The following is a 17244-nucleotide window of genomic DNA, read 5'->3' as shown; positions in this document are numbered from 1 at the left end:
ATATCTTTTCCATAGGAAATTTTGGGAGCGGTTTATTGCCCTGTGTCATGATAACAAAAGCCTACATGGCATCACTTTTGAACAGATTAAAATGCAGTTAGAGGCTTTGGAGCTCAAGAAAACATATGTCTTGAATCCACTTGCTCCTGAATTTATCCCTCGGGCTCTAAGACAGCAACATTTGGGAAATACCATCAAACAGCAGCAGTCACCACCCAAGGTAAAACTTTTAAAATAAAAACTACTAGATGGAATTGGAAAAAAAAATAACTCTTGAGAAATGATATTTTATTATATTGTTTTATTATTACATATTTTACATACAATATTATATAATTTATATTTATTATGTATATTATTAGATTAGTTATAGTAAGTAAGTGATATAGGAATTTAAGTTTAAAAATGTAAGTAGACATAGTACCTATTGGAGTTTGTATAACTGGAGATTTAGATGATACAACATGGTGCTTCTTAGCCATGTTTTTTATACTTGGTTTTTAAATACAACTTCATCAGAAGTTATTTAATGCTAACTACTCTTGGTATCCTCATGATAGTAACCTTCTATTCCACTATCTAATAGATTTCCATCTTAGCAAATTTTGGATACATAATGTAATTTTAATGTCTTTCTAAACTTATTCAAATTATTCTTCTTGTAGTAGTAGACTCATAAGTCTTTGTATAATAGATATATTTAGAGTCTTTGTTTATAGACTATTATTTCAAAGAATATTTCATGCTATTTCCTAATTTAGATATCACCAGATTGTATATTTAAAGCTAGCAGGAACATTGGAAGTCACTAAACCCACCCCCCTCATTTTGCAAAAGAGAATATTGAATGACAGTCTGTTTAACTTTTACATCGTCCCCCAGGAAGAACGTGGCAGAGGCAGGATATGAAATCAGGTTTTTGAGTCCAAACCAAACATCCTTTGCAGTATCTCATGCTGCCTGCCATAAAAGGACCTGTCTTAAAGATTGTTGAAATGCCTTTTGACCTAGATTTGTTTCAAGAGAAATGTAAAGGAGGACATCAGGACCCTTGTAGATAGTCCGCTTATAAGCTGTTTTTATTAAAACACTGAAGTACACAGTTAATATATTTGTGAGGACTCCTGATAAAATTTAATCATTAACTAAACAAGGTAGTGATAGGAATGACATCTTTAACATTTCCCCTAGATTAAAAAAAATTCCAATATTGTTTATTAAGGAGGATTAAAATTATTGATATTAATCAATCATAAAAATATTATTTATAAAGATGGAAGCATTTCTAATTCACTTTTGACAGACACAATAGCAATTGAGTCTGCATTTTATTATTTAAAAATATTTTCTTTTCCCAATTACATATAATAACAATTTTAAACATGTTTTCTGAGATTATAAGATCCAAATGGTCCTGGCTTCCCCCTCCTCCCCCAAGCAATTTGATCTGGGTTATACGTGAATGATTATGTAAAATATTTCCATATTAGTCCTATTGGGATAGAAATATATAAAACAAAAATGCCAAAATAAAAACACAAATAAAATTAAGTGAAAAATAGTATGCTTTGATCTGATTTCAGATGCCATCAGTTCTTTCTCTAGAGGTGGATAACATTCTTTGTCAAATAGTCCTTCCGAATTATCCTGTATTCCTGAGATTAACTAAGTCTTTTGCAGTTGATTATTATACAGTATTGCTGTTACTGTGTATATTGTTCTCCTGGTTCTGCTTATTTCTCTTTGTGTCAGTTCTTATAGAGGTCTTTACAGGTTTTTCTAAAGTAATACTGTTCATTATTTCTTACAGCACAATAGTACTTAGTACCCAGGAAATTATTCAAGTTACAGAAGAATGAGACATTTTGATTAAATAAATTTTGAAATAGTTTTATTTTAAGCTTTTAACCATAGAAATTGAAATAGGGATAAGGTTGAATAGTGGAGAACATGCCTGGGCTTTGAGTTAGAAAGAATTAGGTAATTTGTTCAAAATAATAGGCCAGTAATTTGTATCTTTTTCATAAAGATGAAGGAATCATGTTTTGAATTCACTTGTTCCAACTAAATTGTGAGTTCCTTAGGGACAAGGAATATATATTCTATAACTTTGTAACTTCCCCAACACATAATTTTGTATCTTTTATATAGTAAATGCTCATGTTTGCGGAATACAAAAATGAATGAAGAGTTATTAATAGCATAATCTTTGTTCTACATGGTTCACTACACAAAATACAAAAATGCTGAGGTGGCTTTCTCTAAAATGATTTTTTTTTTACCACCTAGAAAATCTTATTCCCTTTCTTATTACTATTTACCATTGATTTCTGAGTGTAAATAACATTCAAAACTTTTTTTGTATCACCCACTTTCAAGATTTTATGGTATAGATTTTTCACGGTATTTATACCACATCCCCCAAAATCTTAATCACTAAGTGAAAGTGAAATGTCAGCAGAAATAACACCGAGCCATTTTCCCCTATATTTTCCTCGTTACTTTGCTTTTATCATAATTCCACATAAAGAGTTAAATTTTTCATCTTTAATATTATGATAAGATTTAAAGATTCACATAGGAATAGCCTCCATTCTTCTAAATATTTTTTCCTCTCTGGATTTTTATGACTTCTTCCTCCTGTTTCTCCCTCTGCCTGAATGTGAGCTTCTTACTTACCTTTGCTGGATTATCATTTATGACATGCCCACTAATCATGAATCGTCCCCAAGGCACTGTGCTGGTCAGTATTTTCTCTCTCTACTATATTATTTGCTACACTTATCAACTAATATGAAATCAATTATCTTTATTCTGATAATCCCTGGATCTCTATACCCAGCCCAGATCTCTCTCAATTACATGCCCACCCTATAAACCTCTTTTGGGACATTTCAAATTACTCTTCCAGCTGAGCATCTCAAAGTTTACATCTTCTGCATTAGGCCTTCCTGATTCTTCCAGTAGCTAGTGCCTTTCTTTCTGAGATTATCATCAGTCTTCTCTGTTAATACCTTGTACATATTTATTTACTTACATTTTTATTTTTCTCATTAGAATGTAAACTCTAGGAGGCTAGATACTGTTTGAGTCTTTCTTTGTATATCTAATGCCTAGCACAGTGCTTGTCGACTAGTAAGAATTTAATAATGTGTAATATTGATATTAAATACCACTTAATTATTTGATAGTATTTACATGTAAATCTTTCTGTTTTGACTATTTTCCCCTTTTTCATAATTCTTTTACAGAAAGTTCAGTTTTTAAATTTAAGAACTTTATTATTTGTTTGATTAATTTTAGTAATTTATATTTTTGTAGATAATTTCCCCCTTTAAAAATGTCTCATTTTTATTGACGTGTAATACACACACACACACACACACACACACACACACACATAAAAATGATAATTCACATTTTATTATTCTTGTAACTTTTCCTTTGTTCATTTGTTATTTTGGTAATTTGTTTTTCCTCTCTTCAATAAGGTTAGTTAATTATTTATTGATTTTGTAGGTCTTTTAAAAGCTTCAACTTTTTGTTTGATTTATTTGTCCTGTAGTGAGCTAGGTGAATAGAGTCCTAGACCTTGGGATCTGGAAATCCTGAGTTCAAATGTAGATAATGATATCTCTGTCTACCTCTGTTATTTTTTTTTGGTTTTGGGTTTTTTTTGTTTGTTTTTTTTTTTCAGTTGTAAAATGGGGATAATAATAGCCCCTACATCTCAGGGCTGTTGTGAGGATTAAAGGAGAAAGTATTTGTAAAATACATTGTAGTATCTGGTTTGTATCTGGTTCTTAATAAATTCTTGTCCCTGTCCTTTCCCTTTCTTCCCTCTATATTTTTAATTTTATTTTCCATTTGATCTATTTTCCTTCTCATTTTCAAGATTTTTTTTTGCTTAATTGGATTTTGTTATGCTATAGTTTTAAAATTGCACATTCAGTTTAATAATTCTTTCCTTCCCCACTTTTGTTAATATATGCTCTTAGAGAGGATTTTTACTCTGAGGGCTATTTTAACTGTATCCCAGAAATTTAAGTAACTTATTTATTTATTGTTTTCTTTCCCATAGATATTAATTATTTTTAGCATTTATTCTTCAATTTATTCATTATTTAGGTTTCATTGTTTTCTATTAGGTCTCTGCCTTTTAATTGTGTTTCTTAATTCTTTGCTATTTTTATTACATTGTAGTCCATAAAGGAGGTATTTTTATTTTTTTATAATAACAATGAATATTAATTCACAGGGTATTGTACAGATGTAATTGTGGATATTTGTTTTGTTAGGCACCTTCCAGCTTACCGGCAAGTTGGAATATGTAAAAATGATGACCATGTACTAATACTGCTTTATGAGAGAATACTACTCTATTCACAAGTATAGAATTGGTAGAATAGTTTTGTTGGCTTCAAAAAAGCATGTTCTTCTGAAATAATTTTTCTCTGAAAATTCACAAATAATAGAACTTTAAGTAAAAATAATAGTCAGGCACATTTGAAACTACTAGGACCATGACATTTTCTAATCACCAAAAGTTATATTTTGAGGAAGCTGGTAACCTTAATGTTGATTGTTATAATTAGCTTAATTGTTGTATGCTTAAAACCCAGGAGCTACTGAGATCACCATGAAAAAAGATATTGAGGGAGAAAGAGAAGAGGATCCAAGACAAAGCCTTGTGGGGAGAGGACCCTCACTATTAGTGGGTATGGTGGAGATAAAGATACAGGAAAGAAGATTGTTGAAAAAATAGTTAGATAAATAGGAGGAGAACCAGGAGAGAACAGTCTTCATGCAAAGCTAGAGAGGAAGAGGCAGTCAGTAGTGTGAAATGGTGCAGAGAAGTCAGTCTGGAAGAATGAAGATTGAGGAAAGGCTATTAGATTTGTCATTTAAGAATCACTGAGCACTTTAGTAGTTGTGGTTGAAAGAAGTAAGAACTAGATTATAAAGAATTAAAGAGGGGTCATCTGGGTAGCCCAGTGGATTGAGAGCCAGGCCTAGAAATGGAAGGTCTTAGGTTCAAATCTGGCCTCAGACACATCCCAGCTGTGTGACCCTGGGCAAGTCACTTGACCCCTATTGCCTAGCCTTTACCACTCTTCTGCCTTGGAAACAATACACAGTATTGATTCCAAGACAGAAGGTAAGGGTTAAAAAAAAATTAAAGAGAAAGTAAAGGAACAAGTAGTGGAGGTAATGAATGTAGCTTTTCCAAGTTTAACCAAGAAGGGGAAAAGTTAAAGGATGTTAAAGGAGAGTATGGAAGGAAAGAATTATTTTAAGGATGATGATTTAGACATGTTAATATGAGACAGCGAAAGAGCAAATATATGGAGAGTCTGATGATTAGAAGAGTGAGGATGATGGTTTGGAGGGCTGGGTCAAGATTCCCTGTAGAAGGACAAGCAAAAAGACCACTATCAGAGAGTAGAGTGAAAGTAGAAATATTGTAAAAAGATGTCAGACAAATTAGAGATGAGGAGCAGATGTTGAATATTATGGATTTTTGTATATAAGTGTGTGCATGTGTGTGTGTGTGTGCGCAAGTGCAATGTTTTGAGAGAGTTCTTTAGTTGAGAGGGTGAGGGAAAGGATTGTATAGGAGGATTGACAATATTAAAAAAATTGTGGAATTTGATGATGTAGTCAGAGTATAACCAAAAAATATTGGTGGTAAAATATGGATTATTCTTTCAAGGGGAAACATGGGACTATAGAAAGCATTGTATGTTTTCTCAAGTACAATTCAACTCATTTTTTTTTCCTTGTAAGATAATTTTGGGGCCACTTCATTATTCATCTACAGTGTATATTCCAAATATTTGTATCAGTGAACCAGCTCAGTGGTCTTGTTTTTATAATTACATATCAATAATTGGGCTTTTCCTTTGCAAATATAGGCCAATAGGCAAATAAGCCAAAATCTTGGAATGGATTATGGAATTTGGAAGTTTATTTAATATAATCCCCCCAGTATTACCTTCAAACAAGAGTATCTAAAAGATAACATCTACCACAGGGAATTCTGTAGAATTAGGAAAGGTTTCATAAAAGACTGGCACTTATGCTGAGTTTTGAAAGACTAAGGATTCTAAGAATTAAAGATGAAGAGGGAATATATTGATACTGGTGATCTTGGTAAATGAGAAAGTAGAAAGGCATGCAATAGAAAGTCATGCAAAAGGGGAATAAAATGTTGTGTGTGAAGGATGTTAAGAAGCCCCATTTAACTGGACTAGAGTATTCATGAAGGCTTATAATGTAAGGATAAGATTGGAAAGATAAATTGAACCAAGTTGTGAGGGACTTTAAATGCCAGAGATGAAATTGTAGTTTATCCTAGGGATAACCAAGAATCAAGCCACTAGAATTTGTTGGGCAAAGGCTTGATATGGTTAGACATGCTTTTTAAAAATATCACCTGGAGAACTCTATGGACATGAAGTAGAAAAAGAATTGCTGGAGGGTGGCCAATTAAGAGGCTATTGAAATAGTCTAGGCAAGAGGTCTGAACTAGTGTGGGTGCAATGTGAATAGAGAGAAGGGAACTAATCAAGAAATATAGTGGAGTGAGGAACAAGATTTGTTAGTTCAAAAGCTGTGTAGAAAGAAGGGGAGCAACTAGTCAAAGATAATGATGTACTTGGAAACCTGTATGACTATAAGGATAAGCCCTTGACAGATGCAGGGCAATTTAGAAGACTTGTTGGTTTTAGGGAAAAGATTCTCTTGTGAACATGTTGAATTTGAGTGTATAGAACCTCTGGTTGCAGATGTCAAATAAGTAGTTAGTACAGTAAGACTAGCACTCAGGAGAGATATTAGGGCTGTATATACAAATCTAGCAATCATTTATGTATATATATAATAGTAATTTATATGTGATAGAGAGGTAAGAGAAGAAAAGGTCCAGGATACTTTTGGAATATTTTTGTAGGGGACATGACAAGATGATAATCTGGTAAAGGTGAATGAGAATTAGCATTCAGATATGTAGCCAGAGAGCCAAGAGAGAACAATGTCACAAAAACCTGAGAGAGTACATAGAATCCAGATGGATAGGGTCATTAGTAGTATCAGTGCTGGATAGAGGTCAAGAAGGATTAGGAAAATTCTAATTAAGAAAGACTTTTAAAAGATAATTTTATTTGGTAATTACAAGAGTAGACCTAACTTTGTTTTTAACTTTATAACTATTGATAAACATTTTTTGAATCACTTGTTAGATGCAAGGCTATATAATGAATGCTATGTTTTTGCCTGGGGGTTGGAGTGGTGGAGTGGGTTCTTAACCTTTTTTGTGCCATGGATCTCTTTGGTAGTTTGATAACACCTCTGATGTTTTTAAATGCAAAAAAAACCCAAAAACATAGTATTTCAAAAGAAGTCTACCTCATGTGGGCACATAATTGTTAGTGGTCATCCTAATACTAGATCAACAGTTTTTGTCACTAGTAAGGCTGTGGCAGCTACTCCTCTAAGACATGGTGGTGCTCCTGATGCTACTGGGTCCAGTTGGGCAGAATAATCAGCAGTTGGGTACTGAGAAGGTCCCAAAGTCTGAGTTAAAACACCTGAAGCTACCCCTCTTCGCTCATGTACATACAAAGTAAATGGCTTGTAATCTGGGATGCCTAGAGCAGGGGCAGACAGGATAGCCTGTTTTAGGTCTGATAGAGCTGGAAGATGTTTTGGCTCTAATCTGAGGGGTTCAGGGACAGAATCCCTTATTAGTGCTATTAGGGTTTTAGTAATTTCCCCATAGCAAGGAATCCATTGTCTATAAAACCTTTTGTTCCTAAAATGGCTCTCAACTGTTTCTTAGTGGTAGGAGCGCTTAAATTTTGAATATTTTCAGTTCGTTTGGGAGAAATAGAGCAGGCACCCGCAGTCAGGATGAACCCCAAATAGTCTACTTTGGGGAGACACCACTGAGCCTTATTCTTTGAGATCTTATGCCCTCTTTTATGTAGTTCCAATAGAAGGTGTTTACTATCTTCCTGACATGCTTCTGCATCTATGTTGAGGCTGAGTAGATCATCTTTGTATTTGATTAATTTACTATATTTAAATGTTATATTCATCTGTGTCTTGGCTCAAAATTTGTGCAAATAAATTTGGGCTTTCCACAAACTCTTGTGACAGACAACTCCATGTAATCTGAGAGCCCCTCCAGGTGAAAGCAAAGATATGCCTGGAGTTCTCATGTATAGGTATGGAAAAGAAAGCTGAACACAAGTCTACTACTGTAAAGTATGTAGCTGTGCTAGGAATAGAAGAAATAATCATATGTATGTTGGAAACTATGGAGTGTCTCTTTATAACGTGGTTGTTCACAGCCCTCAAATCCTGTACGAATCTATAGAGGTGCTTACCATCAGGCCCTATTTTTGGTTTTTTAACAGGCAGGATGGGCAAATTGTATTCAGATTTACAAGGGATTATTATTCACTGGTCAATTAATGAGTTTATTATTGGCATAATACCCTCAATTGCCTATTTTGAGAGGGGATACTGAAGGATGGAAGGAGGTGGGCTAGATTAGTTTTTATCTGCACAGGAACAGCTGACTTAAGTAAGCCTACATTGGAAGAAGATGTGGCCCAAAGAGACTGGTATATCTGCAGGTATTACAAAGGTGGGATGCTCTTTCCCTTCCTGACTCTCTGAGAGAAGTACAGGGAGTAATTTTAACAATTCCTCAGGCACTTCCAATGATAAGGAACCATCTGGGGAGCAAGTTATTATGACTCTGAGTTTGCATAGAAGGTCCTTCCCCAGGAAATTTAAAGGGGAGTCAGGCATCAAAAGGAAGCAATGTTGTACTTCTAGAGGTTCTACATACACCATTCTAGGGGAAAGCTTTTTAACTCTTTGGGGTATCCCTGGCACTCCCATTACATTCTCTCAGCCAATGGAATAGCAATGTAAATCAGGTCTGCTCTTTAATACAGACTTGGAAGCTCCAGTGTCTAGGAGATAATCATAATAGGTGTTAACCACCTTTAAGGTAACATGGGGCTCATCAGTATAGGGAGGGTAGTGGATAGGGACAACAGAGTAGGACATCAGGGTCCAGAAAATCAAAGGTTGTATCCTCTGATTCCTGTGCCCCAGTCCCCTACCCCCATTCCCTGGACACCTTCATAGTATTTGGGAACTGATGGGCATTAGCGCCCCGAGTATTTTTTTGGACGAGCACCACTTGTTGTAGAGTCATTTGGTTTGAGTTATCATTTCCCCAATATCTATTCCTATAGTTATTATTCCTAAAGTTGTGGTTTCCATTATCATTATTATAGTTATTTCTATAATTATCATGTCTGTAGTTGTTATTAAACTGCATGTTCCTTCTGATTGCCTTGAATAAAGTTCTATACTCTTATTATTCTGTGGCCCTTCTCACAGAATTGGCAGGTAATGGTAAGGGACAAGTGCCATTGGTTGAGTATCATGCACTCTTTTCAGTTTAGCCATCTTATCTATTAAATATATCAATTTTTTCTCCATTTTCTCCATAAGATCATTATTCTCTTCCTCCTTTTCTTTGTTTCCCTTTGAAACATATAGAGCCATTTTCTGCAATTCTTCAAGGTCCATCTCTAGCCATCTTGGGCACTATGTTCTAAAATAATCCCTGATCCCTTTGCAAGAGTTATTGACAAAGTGCCTTCTAATTTGTCTTATGCAGTTTTCTTTAGAAAGGTCAAAATCCAGGTATTGACCCCCAAACTCAAGTATTCTTTCCATGAATCTGGAGGGTGTCTCTTCCTCATTTTGCTAAATTCTTTCAAATTCTGTCCACTTATCTGTACTGTCTGCACACTCTCTCATTGCTGTTAAAATGACCTCCCTACAATGGTATAGTTGTAAATAATCCTTAGAGTTGTTATAGTCCCATCTGGGATCCTGAGATGGCCAGTGTGCTGCATTGTGTCCCCGGTTTTATTGATATGATAAATTATTTTTCTCATGTTCAGTTAAGAAAGCCTATAGCAAGTTTTCAATGTCTTTGTAAGATGGATTATACTGAAAAAATATGTCTGTCATCTATTTCATTACCAGAAAGGGATCTTGTTCATATTTGGGAACATTTCGTGTGAATTCATTTATTTCTTGGGGAATAAACGGAATATTGTGCCTTAGAGCCACCACATCCCCATTTCATCCTATTTCAGGTACTTCTCTTAGAGGAAAAAGACTTCTAGTTGAATTTGGTACCTGTGGGTCAATTTGACTAGAATGAGTTTCGTTAGAAGGAGGAGATTTCCTTGGGGCTGGAATTGGTTTTTGGGTAGGAGAAGAAACAGGAGAAACTGGGATTTCAGAACTTTGGGTTTCAGGAGAAGGGTCTTGGGGATTAAGTTCAGCCAAGATTTGTAGACTAAGCGAGAACAAGTCTGTTAGCTGAGCTATAAGAAAGGTATTTTGCATCTCCATTTCACGGAAGGGAATTTCCTTGTTTAGAGGTTCAGAAACAGGCTTTTCAGGTTCAGACCTGTTTTTGGTGGGGTGGATATTTGCCAGTTGATCTTGTAAGAAACATTTTAAATTATCCAGTTGGGTTTGCATGTTCTCCTGTATTTTAGCCTCAAAATTTTAGCCTCAAAAATTTTTAGGTTTTCCTGTCTTAGCTTAAGCTTTTTTTATGTTTTTCTGTATGTTAGCTTCAGTTTTTGCATAATTTTCTGTATTTTAGCTTCAGATTTTTGCATGGTTCCCTGCATTTTAGGTTCGAATTTTTTTCGTGTTTTTCTGCATTTCATTTTCAAATTTTTTCAAGTTAGCATTTCTTTTTTTTTTTATATATATATTTTATTTGATCATTTCCAAGCATTATTCGTTAAAGACATAGATCATTTTCTTTTCCTCCCCCCCACCCCCCATAGCCGACGCGTAAGTCCACTGGGCATTAGATGTTTTCTTGATTTGAACCCATTGCTTTGTTGATAGTATTTGCATTAGAGTGTTCATTTAAAGTCTGTCCTCTGTCATGTCCCCTCAACCTCTGTATTCAGGCAGTTGCTTTTTCTCGGTGTTTCCACTCCCATAGTTTATCCTTTGCTTCAAGTTAGCATTTCTTATCACAGTACTTAGGAGTATAAAAATGAAATGACCTAATAACATAAGAAATTGGAGATATTCTGAAATGTTTAATGTCCCCAATTCTTCAACCACCATATAAATGTCAGAGAATGTGTATTCATTTATCTATGTATGTATTATTTATATATATATATGTATGTGTGTGTGTGTGTGTATATATATATATACATATATATATATGTGTGTGTGTGTGTGTGTGTGTATATATATATATATATATATATATATATATATATATATTAGTTATTTTCCTACCAGGCCTCACAAGACACATGGGGAGCAGGACAAGGCCAAAACTTCCTCCAGGTTTCCTTCACTGCTAATTAAGAGTAATCTAGGCAGTATTGTCAGTGACTTTTGCCTAATTGGGCCCTTTGTTCCCTAAGGGAAAGGGGATTCATACATAAAATGCTTCCCCAGACCTGTTGCTTTTAGGTTTAAAAAAACAAACAAACAACCTGTGTTCAATTCAAATTAAGGAGAAAAGAGAGGGGAAAAACTGCTTAAAAGCTGACTTCAGGAAGTAATAAAGAGAAAAAGGAAAGAGATTTCACAGAAATTTGGGGTCCTCGTCACACCCTTCGTGGATTAGCCAGACTGTAAGGATAATTTTAGGGTTGTGACCTAATCTAAATTAAATTTGGTCACCAGGGAATATCCCAAATAATGTCTTAAGGAGAAGAGAGAGGGAAAGGTATAGGATTTCTCCCGCCTGTCCTGTGCCAGAGGGAGTACAAAGTCCTCTTCCACGAGGTCTTTGAAGATTAGAGGCTTTTTCTAAGAGGATGGTGTTTGGAAGGAAAAGGAGGAAAGAGTCAGCCTTAGCTCTGAAAGAACTCAGAGAAAACACCTCACCTGAACTAGGTTACTAGGCTTCTTCCCATATGGTATCAAGGAAAACTCACCGCTAACCCGGACAATTGCTGCCACCACACCAAGATGCCGAAAGGCTCAGCACACTGCCACCAGCCACCTCTACGCCGCCAAAGAGGCCTGAGAGAGGAAGTGATGCAAAATATATAGATGGTTTTACATCACTTTCCTGCATCTTACATGTACCAATGGTAGCTTAACCTTGACTTAGGACTGCCTAAGGGTCTGTCAATTGTTTCTGATTTGTCATTTTGCTAGCACATGTCTGTCATAGGCCATCCTCCTAAATACTTAATCCTTAAGTATGACTGTAGACATTCCTGTTTTTGATAGACTTAAGTAGGGTGGTGTAATCTAAAGTTCACATAATAATGAAATACAATGATCAAAATATTTTTTAAAAAGTTCATGGACCTAGATTAAGAACCTCTGTTTTAGAGAAAATTATAAAAAATAGTTTCTGCACTTAATGGGTTTATAATCTACTTGAGCAGATAATGGATTTACACAAAAATAAGTAAGTTGTTTATTACTAAAAATAGCTAGGAAGTACAATTTATTTTTCTACTTCCTCTTTTAGCATGTTCCAGACTTTAAAATAAAGATAGGGAGAGTGAGGGAGGAGCCATGGGGTACAAAAAAAATTAACTTTTCAAGTCTTAAGTTTTCAAAGGCATGTATATTACAGTTATTTGGGAACATACCATAGGGTTTTAGTGGACTGCAAGCCTAACATGAGTTAACAGTGTAATGTGGTAACTAAAAAAAGCTAATGTGTTCTTCATCACCATTAAGAGAGGTATAGATTCTGGGAGTGATGAGGAGGTAGTAATTCCATTTTACTCTGCCTTAGTGAGGTCTCATTTGGAATATTTTATTCAGTTTTGATTGCTGCAGTTTAAGAAGGACATTGGTAAGGAAAGCAACTAGAATGGGCCTTGAGTCTGTGACTTAACAAGGGCTTTTTGAAGGAATATAATCAATTTAGCTTAAACAAATTCAAGATGGCATGGCAGCTGTGTTGGGATTAGATTTATTCTTTTTTGTCTTAGAGGGCAGAATCAGGAATAATAAATGGAATATGTACTGGCCATTTTAGGTTTGATAACAAGAAAAACTTCCTAATAATTAGAGCTGTCTTAGAGAGAGTGAGAGTAAATAGGGTCTGGATATTCATTTGTCAGGTTTCATTATTCAAATTTAAACTATTTTGAAATATCATTATATGTAAGATATGGAAATATACAAGAAAAATTGGCATGATGTGACCACTTCATGGAATTCACAATGAGAATTAGTAGCAGTAGTGAGGATTCCTTTCAGATAGTTTGGTTTAGATGACCTCTGAGGTCCTTTACAACTCTTACATTCTGTGAGTCTTGGAGGGATCTTCAACTTTTGGTCCTCTACTACTCAAAGTTATATAATATTGCTAGAAGAATCTATTTAGAAATAGATCTTTGATTTACTGTTCCTATAATCAATTCTTTAAATATGTATTTAAATAAATAAATCAATAATTGTCACCATTCAAACTATTGCCTTGTTTTCTTTTGCTTCGCTTTTCTGATTTTCCTTTTGTTCCTTCCTTTTCCTGACCCTTTTTCTGTGTGCTTCACAGAACTATTTTTTTTTTTTTGTGGAAATTCACTTTTGTAGGCACTGATAGACAATGAGTATATTTTTTCTTTTATTGTTAACAGTTATAGCTCATTAAATATAACTTTGTCTCTTCATTGCTTTTATTGTTGTTGAATTGTTACTCAGGAGTTTGCATCTTTGTCAAAGGCAATTTCTTCCTTTACCAACTTTTGAGTTCAACTCTATTCTGGACATTTCAGATTGTTCAAGTTTGATTTTTGTGCAATTGAGATGTTATGGTATTGTTATTTTGGCCAAAAGTTAATTATTTTTTTCTTGCTGAAGATATTAGCCCTTGTGTCTTGAGTACTATATATTTTTATATAGTTATATATATATATAGGTATAGATATTATATATAAAAATTACTATAAATGTATAGTACTTTAATGTGTAAATTGTGAACTTTAAAAAATACTGAACATATACTGTTTTTTCTTAAATTTTTTTATTGTTGATTTTTAAAATTTATTATTTTATATATGACATCATGGAAAAGATTTCCACATTAGTCATGTTGAAAAAAAAATAAGTAAAAAAATATACTTCAGAATTCATCAGTTCTCCCTGGAGGTGGATAACATTTTTTTTTTAATCAAGAGTCCTTTGGAATTGTTGTGGATCATTGTATTGACCTTAATAGCTAAATCTTTCACGTTTGACTATCATTACATTTCTGATACAGTGTACTAGTGTGAATTTTAAAACTACTCCACCTTATTCAGACCATTCTATAGAAGATTGAATTTAGCTATTTCCTGATCAATAACAATAGAGATACTTGGAATAACAGAATCAGGTCTTGGAAACTACAATCTCCACCCTACTCAGTGTAACAAGATTAGGAAGGGCTGCAGCAAACTCAAGATTTAATTATTTTGAGAATATGGCTTTCAACAGACATGTGCAAAAAAGGGACAGACCTCTGGACAGTCCTAGGTCAAGCTAGAGCCACCATTGGCATATGTGAGATGCAGGAAGTGAGGTAGAGAACAGCCTCTAGAGTTCTTCCTGGGAGGAGGGCTAGAGTCAGTTGAAGCCTGGTGTTTGGAGTTGGAGGAGCCCTGTGGACTGCTTTCCTTCAGATTGGTCACGTGAGTGATAAGGACTGATTCCTTTAGACTATCCCAGATAGCCTTGGCTATCCAGGGTCTTAAAGCCCACTTTGGCTCAGCCTGAGCCAGAGTTGGTATTTAAACTTCTTATCCTTTTCTCTCTCTCTCTCCCTCCCTCCCTCTCCTCTGATACTCTCTTCCTACTTCCGCTTCCAAGGAGACACAGATCTCCACCTAGCAAGCAAGATGTAAGTGGTTGTGAATGGGATCTCTGGGCCTAGGCACATGCTTTTCTTATTTTGTATTTTCTCTATTTCTTAATCTTTAAATAAACCTCATAAAAATATAATACTTCTAGAGTAAAACTAATTTTTACCTGCCACAGTTTGGCCCAAATTTTAATCTTAACACTAGTATACAGTCCTAGTTCTGTTCACTTTGTATCGATTCATATAATTCTTCCCATCTCCTTAATTTGTACTGAAAACATTCCTGTCGAGAGTATTTTAGGAATTTTAAACTAGGGGGAAACTGTTTTGGGGAGATATTGGTTATAGGAACAAAATGTTAAGAAGAGCATTAATCATTTGCAGTGCTTATTTTTAGTACCTTTTTTCAAATGTTCTATATAGTCACTTCGTTTTTTTAAGCACATATTAACAACAGAAATTGCTTTTTCCAAAATTAATAATGATTTCTTGACTGTTGTGTCTGATACCTTTGTCTTAGTCCTACTGCTTCATGATCTCTCTAAAGTAATTGACACTGTTGATCACCTTTTCTTCCTGGATAACTCTCTCCTTTCTGAGGATTTTTTTTAAACAGTCTTAGTTTTCCTCTCACCTGTTTCAATCTCTTTTCTTCATCATCATTCATGTGGGTAACTTTGGGTATCTGGGTATCCCCTAAGATTCTGTCATAGACTCTCTCCTCTATACTCTCTTATTTGATGCTCTCATCAGCTCCCCTTAATTCATTTATCCTCTCCCCACAAATGATTGTTAGGTCTATATATCCAACCTGAGTATTTTCCATTCCTGTCCTGAATCACCAACTTCTAAACTGGATGTCTCATATTATAATAACCACACTTATCTAGTCAGTTGATAGATCTTGCCACTCCTATCCTCATAATATCGTTTGCATCAGTCCTCTTCTCTTTACTCACATGATTACTACTCTAATCTTCTTATCACCTTTTGCTTTGACTATATTACAGAAGCCTGCTAATGGTCCTCAGTATCATTTCTCTCCTATTTAATTCATCACACCAAATTTACAAGATATTCCATGATATCCAAGATCAAACATAGGTTTGATCCTATGGGTCTCCTGATCATCAGTAAGCTCTAGTGTCTCTCTGAGTTGACTCGGAGATTAAATATAAACTCTTCTTTTTGATATTTGAAGCCTTTAACAGCCTGATTTCAACTTAATAGCTACTCAAATATGATCTCCTCTATGAGGACTTTACTTATTATTTCCTTAGTTGCTAGTACCTTTCCACTAAAATGACTATATTATTTTTTATTCTCATATATGTGTATTATATTATTTTTTATTCTCATATATGCATATATACATATTTTATCCCTTCAATTGAAATTAAGCTCTTTGAGGGCAAGGATTTTAATCTACAGCAACTAACACAGGATCCCACGTATGGTATTGAATAAATACTTGTTGATTGAGTATATATAGCTTATTCACTTTATAAAACAATCATTTTTTTGGCTTTTTTAGAAGACTTGAAAGGAAAAACACAAATCAAAAATCATAACAGAAAAGTTTCATTATTTGTTACTATTGTGCAGGCAGTGTGAGGACTGCCCCCCTTCCCCCCCCACCCCCACCTCTGTCCCGGGCAATGCTTTTCAAAAAACTGACTTTTGTAAATTTGGAAACAAAACCAGGGAGGGAAAAGGTGAAAAATTAAAAGTACAATACCTTAAAATATTGTTATTGTATTTGTTTTTCAGGTGACCTGAAAAATGTCCCCCAAGTGAGCAGTTCCTTCCCTTCTTACTAGCATCATCTGGCTTATAATAATTATAATGTTTTGTATTAATTAGGTATATGTATATTTGTTTACAAGATATATTATCACTATTTAGAACTCTTTTCCAAACCCTACCATCTGCAATTTCTATATTATGTTGTGTACCCATTTTGAAAAGGGAGATTACAGTGAATTATGTGGTTTAATTCTTTTGCATTTTGTGATTTTTAGAATTTGATCTTTCAGTTCTTTTTTAGATATTAATTGGAAAATACTAATTTAGATCAAGTAAACAGATGTAGTCCTTAGTGTTGTAGAGTTTATATTTTAAAACACCATGAGCTACTTTTAGAAGATAGTAAACAGAAACTTTATTTTCAAAGTATTAATTCTCATCATGAAATGTTTGCAACAAAAAAATTTTCATATGTCATTCTTGGAGAACTTACAGAGAAGTTTTCAGGAAACTAATTTTTTTTTTAATACCACTAAGGTAACTAAGGTAGTTAATCTCTGCTTTTATAGACACACCCATATGTACAAATAAAATTATTG

General features: G+C 34.4%; 1 protein-coding gene across 6 annotated transcripts in view; it reads left to right on the top strand.

Annotated features, from left to right (window-relative positions):
* HELZ (helicase with zinc finger) overlaps positions 1 to 17244 on the top strand; it is a 266896-nt gene that overhangs the window by 194668 nt on the left and 54984 nt on the right. For all 6 annotated transcript variants that reach the window (XM_007482771.3, XM_007482772.3, XM_001379116.4 and 3 more), the window contains one exon: positions 16 to 220. In XM_007482771.3, the coding sequence (XP_007482833.1) occupies positions 16 to 220 (205 nt within the window). The remainder of the gene's footprint in view (positions 1 to 15; positions 221 to 17244) is intronic.

Source organism: Monodelphis domestica, chromosome 2, assembly GCF_027887165.1.
Source record: "Monodelphis domestica isolate mMonDom1 chromosome 2, mMonDom1.pri, whole genome shotgun sequence".
NCBI classification, from domain to species: domain Eukaryota; kingdom Metazoa; phylum Chordata; class Mammalia; order Didelphimorphia; family Didelphidae; genus Monodelphis; species Monodelphis domestica.
The sequence above is the reverse complement of the archived record's forward strand: the minus strand, read 5'-3'. Positions and strand labels throughout refer to the sequence as shown.